Source organism: Phragmites australis, chromosome 18, assembly GCF_958298935.1.
Source record: "Phragmites australis chromosome 18, lpPhrAust1.1, whole genome shotgun sequence".
In the NCBI taxonomy this organism is placed as follows: Eukaryota; Viridiplantae; Streptophyta; class Magnoliopsida; order Poales; family Poaceae; genus Phragmites; species Phragmites australis.
The window spans coordinates 4,469,355-4,493,249 of record NC_084938.1 but is presented as its reverse complement, the minus strand read 5'-3'; the positions used below and the strand labels follow the sequence as shown (position 1 = coordinate 4,493,249).

The following is a 23,895-nucleotide window of genomic DNA, read 5'->3' as shown; positions in this document are numbered from 1 at the left end:
GTGCTTGTCTAGACTCTGCTGATGCCTCAGTTTCCTCTTGTTTGATGATGAAACGTGCAACGACCCGGATTTTCTTACCAAAAATTCAAAGGCTCTCGATCGTTATAATGTTGGCCCTCGATCTTTGTCTAGCACACGCAAACATTACTCGCCTCACTCTCCGCCACTCCCGTGATCACTCGTAACTACTTTGATCACTCACACGACTACTCTACTAGTATTAGCGACCACACACAGGTATACTTAAGCACTACTTGCAGGAACACATAAACATTTGATGCGAGAGAGAGATTTTTATGCTACTCAATCACCGTGACTTTTTAATTTTCTTTCTCTCTTATTTATATACCCTTACAGATCTATTCTTACATACGATTCATGCTTCACAACTTGCGCTGCAACGTACGTCATAGCTAACGTGGGACACAACAGTTGCAATATCATGACACATGTCATGTCCCGTATCTCAGTTCTATACGTACTCGCACGCCCCTAACGCAAGCAAGACAACGTGTATTTGACTCAAAACATAAAAGAAAAGACAAGACACTGGCACCAATAAACTATTATATTCTAACATACATAACGTATTATCAATATATGTGTAACCAGGCTCTATGATAAATCATATAATCAGTATATGCATAAATACATTGTATATCACCTGATCTTTGGCTCTCCATTATTATTAACAACTGATCGAGCTGCAACGTGACCTTTGATTAAAATCTCCAGTTTCTCCATTTGTTAAGACCTTCAACTAACAATACTTTTTTTTTTGTCAAAACTGTAAATCTTGCCTTTCTTAATCTGTTTCCGCCTGGACCTGGCGCTGCAGCGATGAGTTCCAATTTTCCTACAGGTAGTACGAAATCTCATGGATAGGACGCTCATCCAGGGAAACTTGCAGACATTGCATCCGCCCCTGATGAAGACGCTAGAAGCCCTTGGCAACCCGGCCGCGCGCTAAGATGAGCAGCCCGGCCGGCTGCCGACGGGCACAAGGTCCGGCGTGGTGCGCGGTGGCTACGGCAAGCCGAGCACGTGCGCAGAGGGTCGTCACTCGATAGACCACACTGACTCCGTCTCCCGTCCGGAATGGGAAGTAAGGGTCAGAAATGAGCAGAGGACCGGACGGCATCCGCTTGCCGTTGTGAAGCAGGAAAGAGACGAAATTTGAGAAATTAGGTGAAGTGTCTTAGTTTGAATGTGATGAGATATTGATAATAATTAATATATCTTGAACTTAATTAGCATATATTTATAGATATTTGTTCTTATTCTTCTCTAACTCGAGTTGACGGTGTTTGGAATTGACGAATTCTTCTCTGTATCCAGAAAAATTACACACACTGGAAGTTCCGGTGTGAACATTGGGTGTTCTGGTGTTCACCGGATGTTTCGATGTGGGCAGTGTATACTCACTGGATTATTTTTTGCAGAGAGCAATTTTTCGGTAAAATTGGAAAGCAATGCACCGGAAGGTCCGGTGAGTGTGGTTGCTACACTGGAGAGTATTACCAGAGTATTTTCAGTGCTGAAAGCAAAATGAAAGCAAACACCGGATGGTTTGATGATTGACTTTGAGAGCGCTGGAATATTTTCTGCAGAGAGGAGATTTTTGACGCCAAGTTTAATCATATACGCCGGATAGTCCAGTACTGTAATAGTGAACACTAGAGAATGCACCGGACCTATTGTTGCGAAGAGGTTGCAGAACGGTGGTTCAGTGGATTAGCACATATTGGATTATCTGATGATGGACATTAGATCACCGGAATTTTTCACTGGATCTTTGCTTACAAAGAGCAAAATTTTCCTGGAACAGATAGTATTACAGTCATCGGATGGTCTGGTGTTCAGGAGCAGAACACAGAGGAATATATGGTGTTCAAGTTTTCTGCAGGATATGCTCTAAGTTGGAGTTTTTTATTTTGTGTTAACCTGGAGATGTTTTAGAGTGTGGAGAAATGTGTTTGTTTGTTTCAAGATGTGCATGTGACCAATGCAACTTGACGGTCGACAGCAGGTGATTAGGGCTAAGCGGGTGCTTGGTGCCGGATGATCAAGGAGGTCCAGACGAAGTTAAGGGTGAACCTATCTGCACACATGAATATTAAGCAAAGAATGAACACAAAGGATAAAGATAGCATGTTGACGAAGTCACACAAAGAGGTGCTGATGCAAGTGACAGAGCGGCCTGAGGAATCGGGAGTGGGAGAGACTTGCCGGCGGTCAAGAACGCAAGATGGAGGACAAACGTTATCATCGGAGCGCTTTCTTCAGGTGGAAGCATGCGGTAGCTAGTCACGTTTTAAGAAGCGTGCTAGGGTTTTGCGGTCTGGTCTCAAAATCATATGAGGACTGGAGGAGTACGTGACACCATCACGAAGTTTGCATTGATGCGAAGCTAAGTCGTAAAGGCACCACGACCGTTTGATGAATGAAGAAGAAAATTAACTAAAATACCCTCGATGGTAGGTAGAAGTGTACTACAAAAGAGATATACTTTAGGAAAAAGTTATGAAACTTGGAGACAAGTTTGTTATACCTATAAATAGAGGTGTATGGGTATGAGAGAGGATAAACCAGCTATTTGAGCCATAGGTGCTACCTATATGAGAGCATTGTGTTAGGGTTTTAGTGGAGATGATAATGGGTGCTTAGCCTATATAATAGGTGAGAGTTTGAGAGAAAAAATTTTGTAGTCCGCCTAAATTAGGGTTAATCTCTTTGAGTAATAAAGTTTATTTTGTTTCATATGCTTGAATTTCTCTCATTCTAGTTTCCCTCTCTTGGTCCTCTTGCATTGTGTGCAAGTTTTTTTTTTGTTTTAATTTTCGTTTTGGTTTTTGGTTGAAATTTCAGCACCTTGTGAGGTCATTCTTCTTATTGCTAGAGACATAAAATTCGTATACATATGCTTATGTGATGGGATGTTGAATTATCTTGCCTCTAGACAATCAATTTAGAGAGTTTTATCGCTCGGTGTTCTTATTTTCTTGTTTTTTTTTTTGCTAGTTGTGATCTTTCGAGTGCTAAGACATATAAGTTGATTTTAAATAGAATATATGGTTCATATATCATCCGTGGAGTTATATTGTCTCGATTGTCTCTTGATAAATTTCTCTGAATTTTTGCTACCGCTTGAATTTTGAGATATATTTTGTGATCAAAATAGGAGAATATCATCAATTTTATAAAAAATTTATTTTGCCGCCCATCTACTGTTCTAATAGCTACTTTCGTTCCTATAAAAGCAGGAGTCGGTCAAGAATTGCTGCCAGAAAAATTCCGCCTGATGAAGCAATGTAAGAAAAGAAATTAAGGTGCCCAGATTCGATCCTGATTTTGGTTGGATGCAATTTGGCTACAAGGTCGATCGATCGAGACGCCTGTTTAAATAGCGCAGCAAGGAGACGTCTCTGATGACGTACCAGAGCTGACGGCGCCGAGTCCATCCCGTTGCAACGCCTGGTCCGATTTCGAGCGGGATTTGTGTCCGATCTAGTCGCGCCGTAGATTTCCTTCATATGCCACTAAAATATTCTTGATCAGCGACATGCATAGCAGACCTTGCCGACGACAGTGACGCGCCTTCGAGGACAGCAGCGGTGGGTGGGCTCCGATCCCCTCTCTCGGCGATGCTAATTTAAAAGGGATTAAACAACGGGCTAAGTCAAATCTTGTTCATGTATTTTAGATGGAAAGGCACACGCTGAAACGAATCGCCGTGACTTCATTTGCCATGAAGTCTGAGAATCCGGCTGCCAGGCAGCTCGGACGGACCTACCCTGTCGCCCCGCTGCGTGTGGAGAGGCCACCTCCCACCCGGACGAGTATTTCCCGACGTCGCTGTCGCATGCCGTTGCTGATGTGAAGCAACGAAATCGATGTCAGAGAGGGAGCTGGATCCCTCAAACCCTGCCATTTCTTTCCGCTCGTTTCTATAAAAGAGGGAGCTTCTCTGCCCCTCTCGTGTCGCTCTTTCACCTTCTCTGTCAGCTATCACACCCTTGTCTGGCTCTCGCTTCCGGCCTCCATTGTTGAAGGCTCAGGCTCTGTGGGGAAGGGAGCTCGGCCGGCCATGGGGACGCAAGCGCCGGAGAACTACCCTCCTGCCAAGGTACGTCCACCAGCATATATATCCCATCTCTCTCTCTCTCTCTCTCTCTCTCTCTCTCTCTCTCTCTCTCTCGTCAGCCTCGCTGAGAAGCTGTTATGGCACCTGCCCGAGATGCCTGTGGCCCGGGGCGGGGCGGCGCCGCGGCAGGAGGCCATGGCGGTGGAGTTCCCACGGTGCTCGTGCAGATCTAGCTCCATGTACGCTGAGAGGGAGTTGAGTGGTTTGAGTTTCGGAATCTGATGTGTTATCTGGTGTGAAATCTGGTTGAATTTTGATGTTTTGTTCACAATTTCCTATGCATCTGATGATCTTGTCATTTTCTTTTTGAAATTAATTAGAATATGATGATTTCTTGTGAAATCTGGTGATTGATTTCTCATTTAATTGAATTCTTTCTGCCTCTGGAAGAGTTAATCTTGAAACTTTGATGAATTCAATCCGCTGTGAAGAATGCTTTACTAAAAATTGTGAACATTATAAGTTGCAGGACATTATTAGTTGCAATTTTTTCATTGTTTGCAAACTAGATGCACTAGAAATTTAACCAAGCGCAACTTAATTGTCTTTGCTTTTCGCAGCGGCCATGGACCGGGAAGCTGCGACCATTCAGCGGCTGGTTCATAACCCTTGGCTTCATCGTGATGGCACTCTCGCATGGAGTGGCGGAAAACTACTTGCTTGGAACTGGAGGAGGCTCCGTCAACCTCAGCGCCGGCGCCGCCCATCTCTTCACGTGCTTTGTGGCGATGCTCGTTGGGGTCAATCTGATCGCACTGGGCATGAACCTGGACAACTCCCAGCACCCCAGCCATGGCGCGCTGATCATCTCCAAGGCGGCCGCGTTCGGCCGTCAGAGTCTGCCGGCAATGGCGACCCTCGCTGCTTCTTCGGCTGCCGCGGGAGTGGTCACCAATGCTGCTAATCCGGCCATCTGCTTCTGCTTCTACGCTCTCCTGATCGCCGCCATTTCTATTGTCACCATTGCGCTTTGCGGCAACGAGTGACGGATCGCTGGTATCTGAGTTTCCGTCGCAGGCTTATGTAAGAATGTATGGTTTGGTATCTGAGTTTCATTCTTGGTCATTAGCTGTTTGAGTGCTTGTCTGAGTCGTCATTCCTTCGCAGATGTAAGAATGTATAGGTTGATTTTAAATGGAGTATATAGTTTATATATCTGTGGTGTTATATTGTCTCGATTGTTTTTTATAAATTTCTCTTGATTTTTACTATCGTTTAAGTTTTAAAATACTTTTTAATGATTAAAATAGGAGAATGTATTAATTTTATAAAAAATTTGTTGAACCATCTTTTTACTGTTCTAATAGCTACTCTTGTTCCTATAAAAAATAGAAGTCGATCAAGCTTTGCTGCCAGTAAAATTCCGCCTGATGAAGCAATGTAACAAAAGAAATTAAGGTGCCCAGATTCGATCCTGATTTTGGTTGGATGCAAGTTGGCTACAGGGTCGATCGATCGAGACGCGTGTTTAAATAGCGCAGTAAAGAGACGTCTCTGATGACGTACCAGAGTTGACGTTGCCGAGTCCATCCCGTTGCAACGCCTGGCCTGATTTCGAGCGGGAGTTGTATCCGGTCTAGTCGCGCCGTAGATTTCCTTTATGTGCCACTAAAAATATACCTCATCTGTGTCCATGACAATTGGACTCTGAGAACAGCAATAGTTTCATTTGGCAAATTAGATATCTAATTGCAAATATTATATTTTGACAATACCACATTCACCAAACTGTATTTACTGGAGGACAGCAAACCGAACTGGTCCGTTCGCGAAAAAAAAAAAAGGCAAACTGAACTGCTCAACAGGAAGCATGCATAGATAAGTGATAGCCTGACAGGAACACTTAACTGCAAAATTGCGCACAGAAAGTAACTACAAGGGGCTGTCTCGGAGAATTTTTCACGCACTTCCCTGTTCTTCTTTCGTAATCCTTACATCTCAGTTATAAATCACTTCGCGTTTACATCGGTCAAAATATTCTTGATCAGCGACATGCAAAGCAGACCTTGCCGACGACGAAAGTGACGCGCCTTTGAGGACAGCAGCGGTGGATGCTAATTTAAAAGGGATTAAACAACGGTCTAAGTCAAATTCTAAAGTAACCCCGGCCCTAAGCTTTTGCGAGAGAGCAATGATGCAAAGGATTGCAGCAAGGAAGAATCATATGCACCCCACCAATGCATTTTTCCACCATAAAAAAATATTTTAAGAGATAGGTTGTAATCTATTTTTAGAGGTATTTAACTCACCCGACTCAAATCGAAGGCCTATAAAAATAGAAACTTTTTACAGGCACAAAAGAAATAGCCTGTAAAAACCTATTACAAGAGACAGTTCACTTAAAAAATCGCTTGTGTAACCTGTGGAAATAGGTTTCTACAAACGGTTCTTTAAGTGGATCGTCTGTGAAAATCGATTTTTACAGACGATTTTTTAAGCGGATCACATGTGATAATCGGTCTCCGAATCGATATTTTTTCTTGAGAAAAGTAAAAAAAAATTGGCCTGACCAAGCACCCCCTGTGGCCGCGTCATCATAAGTCACAAGTCATGTGAATTTTCGCTTGAAATACACGCACATACGGTTCTTAACACTCCAACTTAAAATTTCTCAGCTCGCATTAACCCTCTTACAATCTCACCACAAATCTACTAGAGATACTAATACCATATGCATTCCTTTCATCTTCTATTTGAAAATTCAAATGATTATTTGGGCATATAAATGACTTCAAATGAGAAAGTTTTCAACTACAAAGTTGTAGATCTCATCGAGGGCTGCAATTTTCATATACAGTTTGTCCTCATCCAACTTCGTAAGAAAAGTTATATTTTTTAAGATAAGCTATCATCCATTACAAGAGTCGGTTCATATAAGCAACCACCTCTGAAAATGACCATCCATTACCAGAGGCAGTTCACATAAGTAATTGCTTGCGATAATTGATGATAGGTTATCTTAAAAAATTCACAAACTTTTTCATACGAACTCGAATGAAGACAAACTTTATATGAAAATTGTATCCCTAGACGAGATCTAAAACTTTGTAGTTGAAATTTTTTTCATTTGAATTTAGACAGAATCTATCAAAATGAGTGCATACGCTATTGTTATCATTAGTACTTCTATAAGACAAGTCTCCAAATCCTTCCAAATCTCTTGGACACAAAGTCGTTTTAGGAAGCCAAACTTTCTTAGAGTCATTTATATTATCAATGAAATCCTTGAGCATCCAAATAGTTGATCGCTCCCCTATCTTGCATGTCAACCTTGTAAGTCACTATCTTATCATCTTTCTTCTTATTGAGAAGATAGTGGGGGCCTTTGATTCTTCTTGTTGATCTTGTTGGAGTTGGTAGTATTCTTTTTCTTCTCATTGTTCTTGAGTTGCTTGCATTAACTAGACTTGTGGTAATAATAGCAGATGCACTCCTTTTGATCTCTTATGTTTGAAACTTTAATTGATTATTTGGACACCTAAATGACTTTAAATATTAAAAAAAATCACTACAAAGTTGTAGATCTCGTTAATGGCTACAATTTTCATATAAAATTTGTTCTCATTCAACTTCGTATGAAAGAGTTATGAATTTTTATAAATAAATTGTCATATATTACCAGATACGATTCACATAAAGAACTGCCTCTAAGAATAATATCCTATTATTAGAGATGGTTCACATAAAAAATCATCTTTGAAAATGATATTTTACACAAGCAGTTTTCTTTTATGAACCGCCTATGTTAATTATTCAATTTTTCAGAGACAGTTCACAGAAGGTATCGTCTCTAGAAATAACCTTTTACACATGCGGTTCACATATGGAATCGCTTATCGGAGGGTCAACAAGTTTGCCAGTGAGTCATCAAGACTCCAAGGTGCTGGCGTACCAAGAGGTACAAGTTTGGATCACTCCTTGATCCACTCTCTAGATAGCAATCACCTAGCAACACACTTTGTAGGCCTATTAAGCACTAATCACTCTCTAATGGTGTGCTTAATTGCCCTGAATGATCACTTTAAGCACTTTGGTGGCTTGGATGTCTTCTCAGATGTACATGAACTTCTTAGGACTCTAGCAACCTCAAATGACTGAGTGGAGGGGTATTTATAGCCTTAAACCCGCGCACTAGCCGTTATCCCAACAGCTCAAAAAAGTTGTTAACACCAGATGATCCGGTGAGAATAATAGTAATAACACCAGATCATCCGATGAGTACACTCTCACAAACTAGCTGTTCAAACTCCACTCAAGCCTCTGTGAACACCGCGCACTACGGTGTATACTTCATCTCCATCACCAGACTATCTGATGAATATATATACTTAGCATCCGAGCCAACTGTATCCTCTGTATGTAAATTGCTCTGGTGTAAGCATCAAATGCACATCACTTCATGACCGGACTATCCGATGCCTTGAACTTCGTTCTGCCTTTTTGCATGGTTCATTGTCCGGTGTATTTTCTGGTGTAGCGTTGCTTCATCACTGGACCTTCCGACGTGTTGATCTTTGATCTTCCACAGCTACAACCTTCTCTGATGAAAATGGTATAGTGTGTATCTTCCTCTGATCACCGGACTATCCTGTGGGTTGTTCCATTCTACCTTCTGGACTGAAACACTCCGGTGTTGCCATGCTTTGATCACCATACTATCCTATGAGGTTTAGCCTTTATTCTTTAGCACGACATCATTCTCTGGAAGAATTTCTCCAGTGAGCACACTTGCTAATCACTGAACCTTTCAGTGAGATCTTCAAGCCTCTCTCCCCCTTTGTCAAATATGCTCCAGTGAGCTCAACATCCACAACATCGGACCATCCGGAGAGACAAATCTTCCTAGAACTTCTTCAATTCGATCAAATTTTGTCCCAGCTGCGGTGGCTTCTTCATGTATCGCATCCATGAGACTTACTAACATATATTCTTGATAAACATGTTAGTTTCATTAACTATATTGTCATTAATTACTAACATCACAATCATGACCTAATTGAATGTTGCGGTCGCGTACTCGGGTGAAAGAGAAGGAAGCGAGGGGCGGCAATGGTGGCGGGTGCGAGGAGGGCAGCAAAAGGTTTGCGGCGACGATGAGGGGTAAGTATGCCCTAGGCTCGCGAACAATGGATGCACCATCGCTCGACTTCTACCGAGGACCTAAGCAATGCTAAGCATTTTGATTAAACTTTGAAACTAGACACCAATTACATAAAGGCTACAAGGATATGGATAAATAACAACTCAAGGTAGAGGTAATACAATCAACTTATGTTATACCCATACAAACCCGACATCGACTCTCTGAACATGCAATATATATAGAGCATAATTTATCAAATTGAATTCTATTCAATTTCAACCAAATGGTGCAATATGCTTAGATGCTTGCCTTGCTGCTCTAGTGCCAGTCTGATGCTACCCGCGCAACACTCGTAAAACTCCGGTACTTTGGCGTTGCCCTTGATCGCGCCCTTCGTCACACTTCTGTCCTTCAATCACTAATGAAAAAAGCGTGCAATGATGAGCATGAATGGAGTGCAAAGATGGATGCTCCACAGTGCATGACAAAGTGGAGATGCAATGCATCGTGACATGAGCTGAAAGCATTAAGGATTTCCTTAATTTACATTATTGTTAAACATTCAAAATTCATGGATTTGATTAAGCTTGAACCAAGTTTAAAACAAATTAGAAGGTTAACTATGTTTAACATGAGTGTGAGTATTTCTAACGGAACAAAATAATGAGATTAACATAATTGACCTCATCAATTTTGGGGTTACTAATAATTAATTATGGATTAATAAAGCTTAAACCTATTTTATTAACCAAAGAAATTCTAGTTCATATTTCATAGCTCCTAGTATTTTTAACATGTATATTATAATCATACAAACCTAACAAAATTGGTTTCACAAATTTTTAGCAACTTTTGATTTTCTATGCATTTTGGAGTGTTTCAGCCGATTAAATAATACAAAATAAACCTATTTTGATTTTTCTCTTGATTTCCGAATTAATCAAATAAATAAAAGGGCTAAAAACCCTTTTCACCCAGGGGCCGCTAGCCACTGAGATGAGCAGTGGGGCCGGTGCTTGACTCAGGTCAAAACCGGCTCGAGGCAACTGCCGCACAGCACCACGGCGGGCCGACCGGCTTGGCCAGCTCCTCGCCGGCGGCAAGCAGCAGCCATCAGCCTGGCTGAGAGCACCAACGGGACCAGCACATGAACACAGACACGATGGCGTGACTCATGGCTAACATGCCCCATCTGAAGGTGGCTGGTGGCGACTCACAGAGGCGGCGGTGGGTCAGTTGCTGCAGAAAGCCACGCCGGCGACGGACCGCAAGGGAAAACACGCATGCACTAGACTCCATGGGGGATGGGGAAGCTCACCACATCTTGGTTGGACCAGAGAAGCGGCGGTACGGCGGGTCGATGGTAAACGGTGAGAAGGTGCCCGGGCGTGACTCGACTGCGTGATGGATTGGTCGGCCTCCAAAGTCCACAAAGCCTGCGGACAGAGAGCACAGAGTGGGAGGGATGGGCATGATGAATAGTAGCTAGCCAAGAAAAATATCCTCTCCATTTGCTCCATCCAAGATAAAGCCTTCCCAAGCTCCAAAAATTGCGGGACAATGTTTGTGTGAAACTACAATCCATTTTAACTTGATTGACCCAAAAATCTTGAGCCAAATTTGAACTAAATTTCTTCAAACATGCAACCTTTCCTAATTTGTTGTAATTTTTATGCCTTCAAAATAACTCCCAATTTTTATAAAAAAAATTACTAATATTCCTTACATATCATGGACTAATTTCTAAAATTGTTTATGTTGTATAGCAATATTGTGAGTTTCTTCACAAGACATCAATTATTATTCAACTTAACCATTTTGGGTTAGCTTTAATTGAATTAATTACATGCCCAACACTTCAATTATGATGTTAATGATGCTCATAAATGCTCAATTACGTGCTTACAGACTTTGGGCTGTCACAAAAATGTTCACAAAGTAGGAAAGTTTTCATTGTAATACATACTCAACACTTCGCAGGTAATACAGTACTATCATGAATACATCTAGATTATTTACAATCTTGCCATTCATGGTCTTCGATCGCTAGTAGTGATCCTCCCTCGATCATGCCTTCGCCTTTTCCTCCATCTTCGTGTTGGCCATTGGTCACCCTTTGCTTGGACTTTTGAAGGTCTCCACTCGACAACGCCTTTAGCATCCCTTCACAGGAATCCCTCACATCGAGTGAAGCCCTTCGGCCAAGCTCCGAAGGCCCGATGAAGGCTTCGCTCGTCCCAGCTGTTAAAACCGCTCCTGTGGCGCCATGTGTCTGAAGGGCACCTTCGGCTTGCTGAAGAATTTCTGCAATACGATAGATCCACAGCAACTGTAAGCTTTATTAGTTTGCGGTGACCGTAGAGGTCTTCGACTCAAAGTCCAAAAGGACTTGTGAGACTATTCCCCAACATTCACTGAAGGCAGCAATTGATCAAGCTGCTGCCTGCCACTTAAATACAACGAGAGTGAGAAAAGAAAACATGCCTAGATACTTGGATGCTGCTACTATTCATAATTTCCCATCCCAAGTTTCTTTAAAAATGATGTACCTTGAAAAGGGGGAAATTACAGGTGAAGTGTCGAACTCTATCCGTTAGGGATGAAAATGGTTCGAAAACGGTTAGAAAAGGCCTAAATCACTTTCACATTCACATTTTCACTCGGAAACAAAGTCGATAACGATAATACCAGAAATGGATACGACATCGATAATGTGAGAAAACCGGAAACGGTGTTATCGGGATGGAAACAAGTTGATATCGACCGGGTTTCGATAATTTGAACCCAAAAGAACACATAAATATACAAAAAACAACGCAGGCACACAACCAAACAGTCTCACTACCACACCTCAGTAGTCGTAGTTCAGTATCACACCATGAGGTTTGGATTCGCCACTTTGGCTATGTCGGCTATCATTTAGCCAAGTCACATCGGAGTGGTTGGGCCCACGTGTCAGTGTCGTTAAGCCTAGGCATTTAAGTAGCAGTCTCCCCCAAACCCTAGTGAGGGCTACGGGGGGACGTCACTCACAACCACCATTACCGACGGTGAGGAGCCTCCACCGCTGGCTCTCACGGAGGTGTCCAACGGGGGCGAGGTTCCACTGCCACCATCTTCGGTGGAGGCAACGACTAACAACGGTGCGGCGAAGGCGGACGATGGGAGGTAGGATTCGTCGTTGGAGCGGGATGACGGGGAGGCGGGGAAGCTCAAGCACCTCAACGACATGCTCGTTAGCAGGGCCGCCAAGGAGCGGAAGCGGGAGGTGGCGCTCGTGGAGTGCACAATTGTATACACAAACACACACAACCCCCAATAAGTCTTTTTTTACAAGCAAACCCAGGTCAAGTGCTGTAGGATTCCATGGTCAAAATCATGGCAACGGATCGCTGAGGTCATGTTTTGTGCACATCTATCGAGGATGCAAGTCATGCAATGGAGTCAAATGTAGTAAACCAATCCCAGTGTCTAGCTTACGACTTTGCTAGTCTTCCGGTACCACCCAATAGAACCAAATTAACTATTCTGTCTGATTTCACTGTCCATTTGATCTCGTGCCATCCAATCGAACAATCCCTCTTTTCTACTAGTATTGTGTCATGCGCTACAATCTTAATTACTTCCTCTTTCTACCTTTTTAATTAGAAAAAAAAAATCTATTTTACTCCGTGAGTTCACTTAATCACTTAAAATATCTTTTGATCTACTTAACTTTTAAGTTTGTAATACTAGATCACATCACCTAATACAAGTTTCACTAAATGGTTTTGATGGTGTGGATGTTGTATTGGCATGTGAACTGCTACATTACCTGATCGTTCCCTTCCACTCTTCTCTTGGCCTCTGTCTCCTCGTCTGGTGGTGGCAACACATCAACGGATTTGCAGACGAAGACAGGGAGGGGTGTTGAGGGTGCTCTTAACGCCTCTCTCATCTCGCTCATCTCTATTTGTCTTCTCATACAGACTCATACCAAATCAATAATATGTAGCACACATATATCATGATTAGCATGCAAGAACACACCACCTGTTAAAGGAGCTTCTTGAAGAAGGGGTGTCGTCCTTCTCTTGGCCATAATCGGAAGCTGCGGTTAGTGGTGAAAATGGATGGCAGAAAATCCGAATTATCCGATATTCGTATCCTTTAAAATATGAATATGGATATCCGTATCCGTATTTGTTTCTGAAATAGATACTAAAATGGATATATCCGAATTCGTTTTCGAGATTCGGATTCAAATGTGGATATCCGAATTCGAGATATATCCGATTCGTATCCGTATCCGTATCCGTATCCGCCAACCAGGGAACCAAATTTTGCTAAAGTTTTAGAAATTTCAGATATGAACAAAATTCCAACCCAATCAAATTGGAACAAATTTCATCAAATTTTAGTTAAATTTGATCAAAATTTAAAATCTCCAACATGAATTTTGAACAAAAATTCTAAAATTCCGGCCCAATCAAATTAGAACAAATTTCAGTCAATTTTTTTCAAAAATTTAAATTTCTGACCTGAATTTCGAAGATCGAGTAGATATCCGAATGCGGATTCGTATTCGAACTATCCCATTCTTATTTGTATTCAAGAATATTCAGATTCGTATTCGTATTCGGATTAAAATATGGTAAATCATACTATCCGAATTCGATTCCATACGTATTCGATCCATTTCCACCCCTAGCTGCGGTGCCCTGCACCCTTTTGCGTGTGCATGATGTGCTTGATCTGGTATATGGCGTGGTGGAAGTCACAACAACGGTTAACCAACAACACTGTTGTGGAGCAGCGTGGAACAAGTGTTAATAATGAGCATGAGCCTGTGACGTGAAACAAAACATTGATAATCATGGAGCTTACGACTTCTGAGAGACATCGGGAAGAGAGAGATCGGGTCATGTGGGAGCGGCCATGTGGCAGCCAGCGTGGCAATATAATTTTCATATCATTAAAATCATCTAGAAAAACCGGTATAAGAGTGATGTGAGCTGGTATTACAAATCCAGAGGTTAAGTAAAAAAATACTTTAGAGGATTAAATGGATTCTCGCTATACTTTAGGAAAATAAAATTATCTTCTTCCTTTTAATTAATGCACGGGTAACACTACGACTTACTTCTGCGCTCTTCTGCTTTCCAGCATAATAGTAGGGGGCGGTTTGATCCCTCACCAAGACTCGCCTCACTTTTGAATCTTCCTTTTTTATATATAAATACTTTTTAATCTTGCTTTCACACGCAAACACACCTCACCAAGCAATGTATCCACTGTGAAAAAAGGTCCTTGCATGACAGAATAATTATTTTTCATTCACAACTTTAGAGCTTCAAATAATTAAATCACACGGAAGCACATATCCAACTTGTAATTTGCCATTCTATTATGTTCGCGACGACACGAGTAACAAAATGAGTCCAATATTGACTATGTTTGAAGTTTTAGCATGATGCAACGTGTCTACCTTACGTTACACGTCGCCAATTTAGGAAAGAATCAAGGTTTTATCTAAGTACAAGTCAACCCTTTTCTTCCATTTGCAACTTAAAATAGGCTTCAAGCGACGACATATTGCCGTTCTTCTAGAGAGTTTTCACGCCGTCGAAATTATTCTGCTGATGGTGCGGGGAAGCTTCCGGCGAGGGGTAATTTGGAATCTGGAGAGTTTTCACATCGTCTAAAATATTCTGCGGATGGTGCCGACTCGGAAATGGGCTGGCGATGGGTAATTTGGGTAAGTTGGGTAATTTGTTTGCGTATCTATAAAATGGGAATACTGACAGGGAAAATTAACAGAGCACCAGCATCACACACAGACTCCGAATCCCAACCTAGCCCGAAACGCGAAGCTTCTCCGACGAGATGGCCTCCGAGTTGAGCGGACGTGTATAGAGTGACCTTACTCGATCATGCTTCTAAAGAAGATCGTGAAAATATATCTCACTCTTAAAAAACAAAAAAAAATGGCCTCCAGATGAAACACGTACTCGGCGCTCAGAAGATCAGATGTGCTGCTAGTTTCTCCTTCTAGATAAGTCAGCTTCAGAGGTAGAATGCATATTTAATTGGAAATGGAATAATCAAGAAGTCTAACCGTTGACTGATGATAAGGTATGCGTGCTAGGTTCCTAGCAGGGAAAAAAAATTGGTCCGGTATATCTGGTTTACCTGTTCTCATTGGACCCGTAGAAAAAATTATCAAGCCACCTCACTCGATCTTGCCTTAAAAAAAATGTAAAAATAGATTCCACTACTAAAAAAAATGGCCTCCAAGCTGGTCGGCAAGACGACCACCAAGGTCGACAGCGACGGCGGCGGCGGAGCCCGTGACGAGGGCGTACGTGACGTTCCTGGCGGGCGACGACGGGGAGTGCTGGAAGGCCGTCGTGCGGCTGGCCAAGGACCTGCGCAAGGTCGCCGCGGCGTACCCGCTGGTCACTGGCAAATAAAAATCGCTTTCTTTTTGACGTCTGGTCACTAAAAAAATTTGGTTCGGTATACCTAGTTGACCGTGTCTCATCGGATCCTGTATGAAAAAATTATTATATTTATCGGTATTTTGTTTGTATTTATTTGAATTTTGATCGGTATATCCGATGAATCATGTTTACCGGTGATATTTGATAAACTATATTTACCGGCAAAAATCATTGGTTCCTAATTCAACTTCCTTTTGATGAATTCACGAAACTATGCTGAAAGAAAGTAAGAAAAAGAAAAGTACATGTGTCGGTGGATGAGATTCGGCCGGGGCTAATTCTGGATCTACCTCGTACATGGATTTAATGCGAATGTGTGAGATCTAGGCAGGACAGATGATCGTCTGCTAGTGAGAGTAAATGCACAAGGGATTTTAGATAGGTTCGGGCCGCACGAAGCGTAATACCCTACTCCTGTGTGTCTGATGTGCTATTAATACTCTTAGAATGCTTTTCTCTGAATCTCTATGTTACAAGGTTTTTTATTTAAGTCTTGAGCTTCGGTCTTGCTTCTTGCTTCTATTCGCCTCGACCTTAGCCTCTTCAAAGCCCTGTCCTTCTACGAAGTGCTCCCCCCCCCCTTTTATCCTACCGGGGGAGGCTCGGCGTGCCCAGAACGGGGGCACGAGTCCCCGTAAGCTATAAATGGAAAGCAACCATTATGAGGCTACAATTTGATGTTACAGGGGTTGAAAATATGCCCTTCGGCCGGTCCCGTTGCCCAACTCTAGCAGGTGCAGGGAGGGGCCTACCGGGCAGCCGTCGAACAGCCCCGCATGCCCATTCGGTCAGAGCAGATCTGACACGGCAGGGTGGCAGCGATACGCCTCGAGCCCAGCGATGATATCTTCAAGCTGTTTCCTTTATGGGCCCCGCAGGGTGACATGCGATGGGATCCGTCGCATTAAATATCCCCACGCCTTCTTGCCAGGTGGTGGCTGGGACTGACGTACTCAGTACAACAGGCGTGGGAGGGAGTGGTTGGATGTGACCGGCCACGCTCTCTCTTAAATGTAGCATCGGGCCTCCACCGATTGACACCTCACCGTGAAGCCCTCGTGGGGTCCACCGGCAAGGGGCTTCTTAGGTCCTCGGGGAACTCCGGGTACTCGAGGGCCAACTGTTCATGGCCCCGAGCACCCCTCCCGGAACTGGCTCTTCTCAGGTCCTCGGGGAACTCCGGGTACTCGGGGGGCCAACTGTTCATGGCCCCGAGCACCCCGCCTAGAACTGGCTCTTCTCAGGTCCCCGAGCACACCGCATGCACCCTCCAGCCCCGCTGCCGTGTGGGACGGCATTTCTCCGGCCTTGACCAAACTAGAACCTTGGGTCGGTACGAAAACTCCAAACGGCTCGGAGGCCTTCCAACGTCTGCATGGCGAAGACGTCGTCACACCAGGAGAGGTCACGGCTGAGGCTGAGGCCGCAGCCAAGCAGACCGCTTTCTAATGGTTCTGGACGGTCAAACCCAGGGGTGTTCCCGCCTGGGCTTGATCCTAAAGTATCTCCTTCGACAGCACCCAGGATGCCTCGAGCGAGCCAACATCTCCGGAGAGTATGTCCACCCAGCGTCCTCCTCGACCCCTCAGGCAAAAGGGGGTTCCGAGGAGGCATAGGGCTCCAGAGTGCGCAAACCCCACCAGTGCCCCCAACGTAGCCCTCGTGACGCCAACCGCACGCAGGGAACCCCAAGTCCACCTCGTCTAGGGAGGCGTAGTCAGAGCCACTCCGGCTCTAAAAGCTGGTTCATCGGACGACCTCGATGGTCTCCCCAAAGGGAAGGAGGCCCTCGGGAAACCACGAGCTCTGTGGCACGCTGCCCCCCGCAGTGACCTCAACGTCAACCATAAGCTCTGGTACCCCCGGAGGCATACAGGTGCATCCTGCACGAATCGGGCCGCGGCCACAACACCAACGACTACCGAACCCGCACGACCTTCTGGGAGGAATACCTCGGAAGACAAGCAGAGAGGGAACTGGCGAAGGACGACACAGGGGTCGGAAGCTTGGGGCATGCTCCTGGGCAAATCCCTGGCCCTTCGACCCCGCTCTGTCGCCACCAACTCCGCCACCGATAGTGCAATATCCCAGCGACGAGTACTAAGTCGGAGAACGTCGTCTTCATGCTCCGGACGGATTACCTCCGGAGCCGGACAACAGCTAAGGGCTGAGGGGCTCGAGGACCACCTCTCCTGGCTAGCTTTTGGCTTCGCCTCCAACACGTCATCGCCAGGCTCCGGATGGATTAACTCTGGAGTCGAGCAACGACTAAGGGGCAAGGGGGTTGAGGACCACCTCTCCAGACTAGCCTTTGGCTTCGCCTCTGACACACCGTCGCTAGGCTCCGGATGGATTACCTTTGGAGCCGGGCAATGGCTAAGGGCGAGGGGGTTGAGGACCACCTCTCCCAACTAGCCTTCGGTTTCTCCTTCGACACACCGTCGCCAGGCTCCGGACAGATTACCTTCAGAGCCGAGCAACGACTAAGGGCCGAAGGGGTCGAGGACCACCTCTCCCGTCCTAGCCATAGGCTTTGAGGCCTTCACGCCTCATAATAGAGGCCTTATTCTGGTAAAGGTACGCCCACTATTACATATCAATAGTTTAACTAGTTGGTTTATCTTTCATACGGTAAGATCAAAACTTGTTGGAGGCCTCCAACATTACTGCTAGAAGTTTTTACAACATATGGCTACTAGGTAGAAATGGTAAATCTATATTATGTCCCTCTTTAGCAGTAAGCAGTAGAACTTAAGTTACATCTTCATTTGGCATGAGTTATAAATAGTCATCTGACCTAGCTATGTCTTATATTGCAATTAGCTGCTTATCGCCAAAACAGAGAGACTTACAAAACCTCCAAAAAAACGGAGAGTCCTACAAAACCTCCGCCAAAACGGAGAGTCCTACAAAACCTCCAGCAAAAACGGAGAGTCCTAAAAACCTCCGCAAAAACAGAGAGTCCTACAAAACGTCCTGTAAAAACAGAGTGTCCTACAAAACCTCCGGCAAAAACGGAGTCCTATAAAATCTCCGCCAAAATGGAGAAACTTCCAAAACCTCCACAAGATAGAGAGTCTTACAAAACCCCTGTAAAATGGATAGACTTCTAAAACCTCCGCAAGACGTAGAGTCTTACAAAACCTCTGCAGGACAGAGAGCCTTGCAAAAACCTCCGCAAAACGGAGAATCTTCAAATACCCCCGCAAAATGGGGATGTCTTCCAAAAACCTCCGCCAAACGGAGTGGTTCTAAAAAACTATGGGATAAAATCCCCCAACATCTTGAAGAAAAACACCTCCGTGCCGGAGGGATGCGAAACCCACTAGCCTCCGAGAGGCATAGCCAATAGGCCAAAGGGGTATAAATCCCCCTCCCCGCAGAAAGAGGTATGGCCCATGTGACTCAAACACGTATGGTAAAATAAAAAATCATTACCCTACAGTCTCATCTAAGACACGATTCATACGTCGTTTATGAAGACTATGCTAATATTAAGTAAAAGCCCACTTTGCATGGCATGGGAAATAGTAAGAAATCCCCAACTGTTCATTGTAGAGGAAGTAGCTTCCGGCACACCGTAGCCAAGCTCCGATTGGATTACCTCTGGAGCCGAGCAGTGGCTAAGGGCTGAGGTGGTCGAGGACCACTTCTCCCATCTAGCCTTCGGCTTCGCCTCCGACACGCTGTCGCTAGGCTCCGGACAGATTACTTCTGGAGCCGGGCAGTGGCTAAGGGCCGAGGAGGTCGAGGACCACCTCTCCCGTCTAGCCTTCGGCTTCGCCTCTGACACACCGTCACCAAGCTCCAGACAGATTACCTCCGGAGCCGGGCAGCGGTTAAGGGCCGAGGGGGTCGAGGACCACCTCTCCCGTCTAGTCTTTGGCTTCGCCTCCGATACGCTATCGCCAGACTCCGGACGGATTACCTTTGGAGTCGGACAATGGCTAAGGGCCGAGGGGGTCGAGGACCACCTCTCCCGTCTAGCCTTCGGCTTCGCCTCCGACACGTCACCACCAGGCTCAGGATGGATTACCTCCGGTACCTCCAAACAAATTACCTCTAGAGCCGGGCAGTGGCTGAGGGCCGAGGGGGTCGAGGATCACCTCTCTCGTCTAGCCTTCGGCTTCACCTCCGACACACCGTCGCCAAGCTCCAGACGGATTACCCCTAGAGCCGGCCAGTGGCTGAGGGCCGAGGGGGTTGAGGACCACCTCTCTCGTCTAGCCTTCAGCTTCACCTCCGACACGTTGTTGCCAGCCTTCGGACGGATTACCTTTGGAGCCGGGCAGCGGCTGAGGGCCGAGGGTGTCAAAGACCACCTCTCCCATTTAGCCTTTGGCTTCACCTCCGACATGCTGTTGCTAGGCTCCGGACGGATTACCTCCGGAGCCGGGCTGTAGCTGAGAGCCAAGGGGGTCAAGGACCACCTCTCCTATCTAGCCTTCGTCTTCGCCTCCGACATGCCATCGTTAGGCTTCGAACGGATTACCTCTGGAGCTGGGCAGCGGCTAAAAACCCAAAGGGTCACGGACCACCTCCAGAGCTTGTCCCCAAAAGTTCCAGATGGACTTCGTTGGGTCAGAAATCTGGAACAAATTTGGAAGAAAGCTCTACCAACGCCCTACCCGAGGAGTACGCGATAGCTGGAAACGACGAGGTCGCCACTGCTTTGCCAGGCCCTCCTTAGTTACCCTACATGTCTACCACTACTAGATTCCTGAGGCCACCTCTCCCCAGGAAGGAACGAAGCCAACTGCAATCTATGCGAAGTCTCGGTACCTCGATTATCCAAAAAACCTGCCATCGCCTACGAAGGGGATGAAGAAGCACGACAAGAAGGCACGAAGGCACACAGACATGCAGTCACCTGTTCGAAGGATCCCCTTACACTCTGACCCAAAAAGATATACAATCGCCCCCAAAGGTCCAAATTATATTATTAACAACTCGTGCATCCGACTGGCAGCTGAGACGGCCCAGCCCCAGTAGAAGCAATAGAGATCATTAACATTTTCGAAGAGGATGAGGAGGAAGATGATGACATATTCAAAGTCAAGGTTAAGTGCGCACTTGTGGGGCAGTGGTAAATCCAGCCGAATAACCCCAGCTTTATATCCGGGCTAAGCAGCCACATACGCTCGGGAGATGAAGCGAAACCAATGCGGCACTGCTTCATAGTGTCCCTCATTAATCCCTGGGGGGCAGTGGCCATATCCCAGTCGTTCCACCAACACGTGGCAACATCCCACATCAACGCCTCGTTTTCTCGCACGAACGTCCTGTCACATTAATGACCTAGACTCTGTTCGGCGTATGCCAGGGGCGTGGGCACAAGACCCTAAACGAACCCACGTATTATCCAGTTAAAATGCACCAATGACACATCCCATCATGTTGTCCTCAAACAGGCAAACGTGGGGAGTCCCCCAATCCAACACGTAATCTCCACTCTGACAAACTTAAATGGCAAGAAGACCCCTTACCAAAGAAGCCCAAATAATCTAAATTGGCTTCGACATGGGCCCCGGAATGCATCACCTCCACGGACGCCTCTCCGGCCTCGGGTCCCGATACCGCATATACCAACTCCAACAGGCTTCAGAGCATGCCTCCTCTTCCAATACGTCTTCGGTCTGCGACTTTAACATCGGCTGCACCTCCGACCTCAGCATAAACCCCAGGGCATGTCGCCACCACCAATGCACCATCAGCCTTGAGCTTCGCCATCAACGCCCACGGTTCCCGTCAAAAAACTTCTCAGGGACAGGGAATTTCCTTTGGGCATTCTTGTTACTATACCAGGCTAGAGTTGGTTTTCCTCTACACCCTCTCACCCCTCCAAATGTTAGGGCCAGAGAATGAGGGGTACTGTTTGGGGAAAATAGACCAACCTGAGGACAATGATGGAAGATTGTTATCAAGGTCCCTCCAGAGCCTTCGGTCTCCGAACCCTTAGCAGGAGGCCCAACTTCCAGAGGCTGCGGGCCCCTTCGGGCCACCTCTTCGATACGTACATAGCCTTCCTAAAACTCGGATCTACAACAAGCCCCTCTGGAGCCTTCGGCCTCTGGACTCTCAGCAGGAGGCCTAGCCTCCGGAGGCTGCGGACCCCTTCGAGCCACCCCTTCGGTGCCTGTGCGACCTTCCGAAGCCTAAAGATGTAGCAGGTCTTCAGAGATAATATCAGAGAAGAAAGGACACCCCCCCTTTAGCCGACCTGACATGAGGTGACGTGCGATTAATGTCGGTGCAAGTGGCCCTTATCCTGACACTCCAGTGCGATGAAAGTCATCCTGACACCCCCGGCAGAGTAGTGTTGGGACGTAATTGGCGACCGACTTACCCCTCAGGGGGCAAATATTTATCTTCTATGTAGGATGGTTACAAGCATCGTATTGACAGTTTTATGTTTCTTTTTTTGCAGAGAAGAGCCAGTCGGAGCGGCGCCGGAGTACCTCGGCCACCCCGATCGCCTTCCTTGCCGCAGCGGGTCTGCCTGCACCGCGTCGCCTCGCCACTGCACCGACCCGCCACGGCCCCGCTAACCTGACTCCACCGCCACCCTAGGTATAACCCCTCTTTCCGTATCATGGTCGTAGATCACGTAACCCAGTTAGGCGTCTCCCGTTCGAAAGAGATACGGTTGGAAATATGCAGATATTTCCATATCTAAAACCGTATCTGTTTCGAATTGTCCACGTTTTTTGGACAGCCCGCGGATGCGTAGGTGGGGTTAGTTTCCATGGTCTGCTCCGATCCGAGACAGAGTTTCGGCATCATCTCCCTGTTGTTCTCCGGATACACACTCTCCCTAGCAGGACGTGTATTTGGAGAACAGCGGGGAGGTGCTGCCGAAATTCTGTCTCGAATAGGAGTAGAGCATGGAAACTAACCTCATCTACGGATCCTCGCGTGGGATTAGGACCTATCCTCACCTATTAGATAGTAGGAACGTCGTGTAGATGCAATTGATGTTTATATTACTCGCCGCTATATATGTTAGAGGATGGAGGACCGTGAGTGGATGTACACGGGCCGCGCAAGTCAGGGTCAGGTCACCAATGAATGGATTGACAAGACCGATGCTTTCTTGGAACGGGCATTTGGCGTGGCTGCTAAAGGAGCGAGTAAAATTTGCTGTCCCTGCAGCAAATGTGCAAACAGGAAAAGACAAACGAAAAAGGTCATGGGGGAACATCTTTGGAAGAATGGATTTACGGCGGACTATACCCGGTGGGTCTACCATGGTGAAGCCGATCGTATGAGAGAGGAGGTGGTGAGACCACGCGTCGAGGATTATGATGCTGATGCCGGGGTAGCAAACATGTTAAATGACTACCACGAGGCACAGTTCGCTGAAGGACGTACGGAGGAGGAGCCAGAGGCAACCGCAAAGGCGTTCTACGACATGTTTGCCGCGGCACAGAAACCCCTTCACGGTCAGACAAAGGTTTCTCAACTGGATGCCATTGGACGCATAATGGCTTTAAAGTCCCAGTATAGCCTGAGTCGAGACGCCTTCGATGGTATGTTGACAGTTATTGGCAGCCTGCTTCCGGAGGGTCACCTTCTGCCAAAGAGCATGCACGAGTCACAGAAACTCCTTCGTGCACTTAAGATGCCGTATGAGCAGATACATGCTTGCCCGAAGGGGTGCGTCCTATTTAGGAAAGAATACGTGGAAGCAAAGTACTGTCCAAAGTGTAAATCATCTAGGTTCCTGGAGGTAGATTCTGGTGATGGCCAGAAGAGGCAGCTTGACATTCCCGTGACAATCCTACGGCACCTTCCGTTCATACCGAGGATCCAACGGCTATACATGACCGAGGAATCCGCGAAACAGATGACATGGCACAAAAATGGCAAACGATACAATCCTGACAGGATGATACATGCATCCGATGGTGAAGCATGGACCCACTTTGATGGCATTCATCATGAGAAAGCTAAAGAGGCTCATAATGTACGTGTTGTGTTGGCAACAGATGGGTTCAATCCTTATGGAATGATGGCTGCCCCATACACATGTTGGCCCGTGTTCGTTATCCCCCTCAATCTCCCCCCCGGCATATGCTTTCAACGACAGAACGTATTCTTGTCGTTGATAATTCCTGGACACCCGGGGAATAATATGGGTGTGTTCATGGAGCCAGTGATTGATGAATTTGTCCGTGCTTGGGAGG

General features: G+C 45.9%; 1 protein-coding gene across 1 annotated transcript; it reads left to right on the top strand.

Moving 5' to 3' along the window:
• Nucleotides 1–3,999: 3,999 nt before the first annotated feature.
• On the top strand, nt 4,000–5,241 carry LOC133898374 (uncharacterized). Its single transcript, XM_062339047.1, has 2 exons — nt 4,000–4,126; nt 4,705–5,241. Exons 1-2 carry the CDS (start codon nt 4,088–4,090, stop codon nt 5,128–5,130), a joined length of 465 nt encoding a protein of 154 aa, XP_062195031.1. The 5' UTR covers nt 4,000–4,087; the 3' UTR covers nt 5,131–5,241.
• Nucleotides 5,242–23,895: the final 18,654 nt, after the last annotated feature.

What these genes read in the sequence shown, in the direction of transcription:
- LOC133898374 (XM_062339047.1), top strand. Translation starts at nt 4,088, where the DNA reads ATGGGGACGCAAGCGCCGGAGAACTACCCTCCTGCCAAG. An exon ending in AGAACTACCCTCCTGCCAAG is followed by an intron (nt 4,127 to 4,704) that starts GTACGTCCACCA and finishes TGCTTTTCGCAG; the next exon opens with CGGCCATGGACCGGGAAGCT.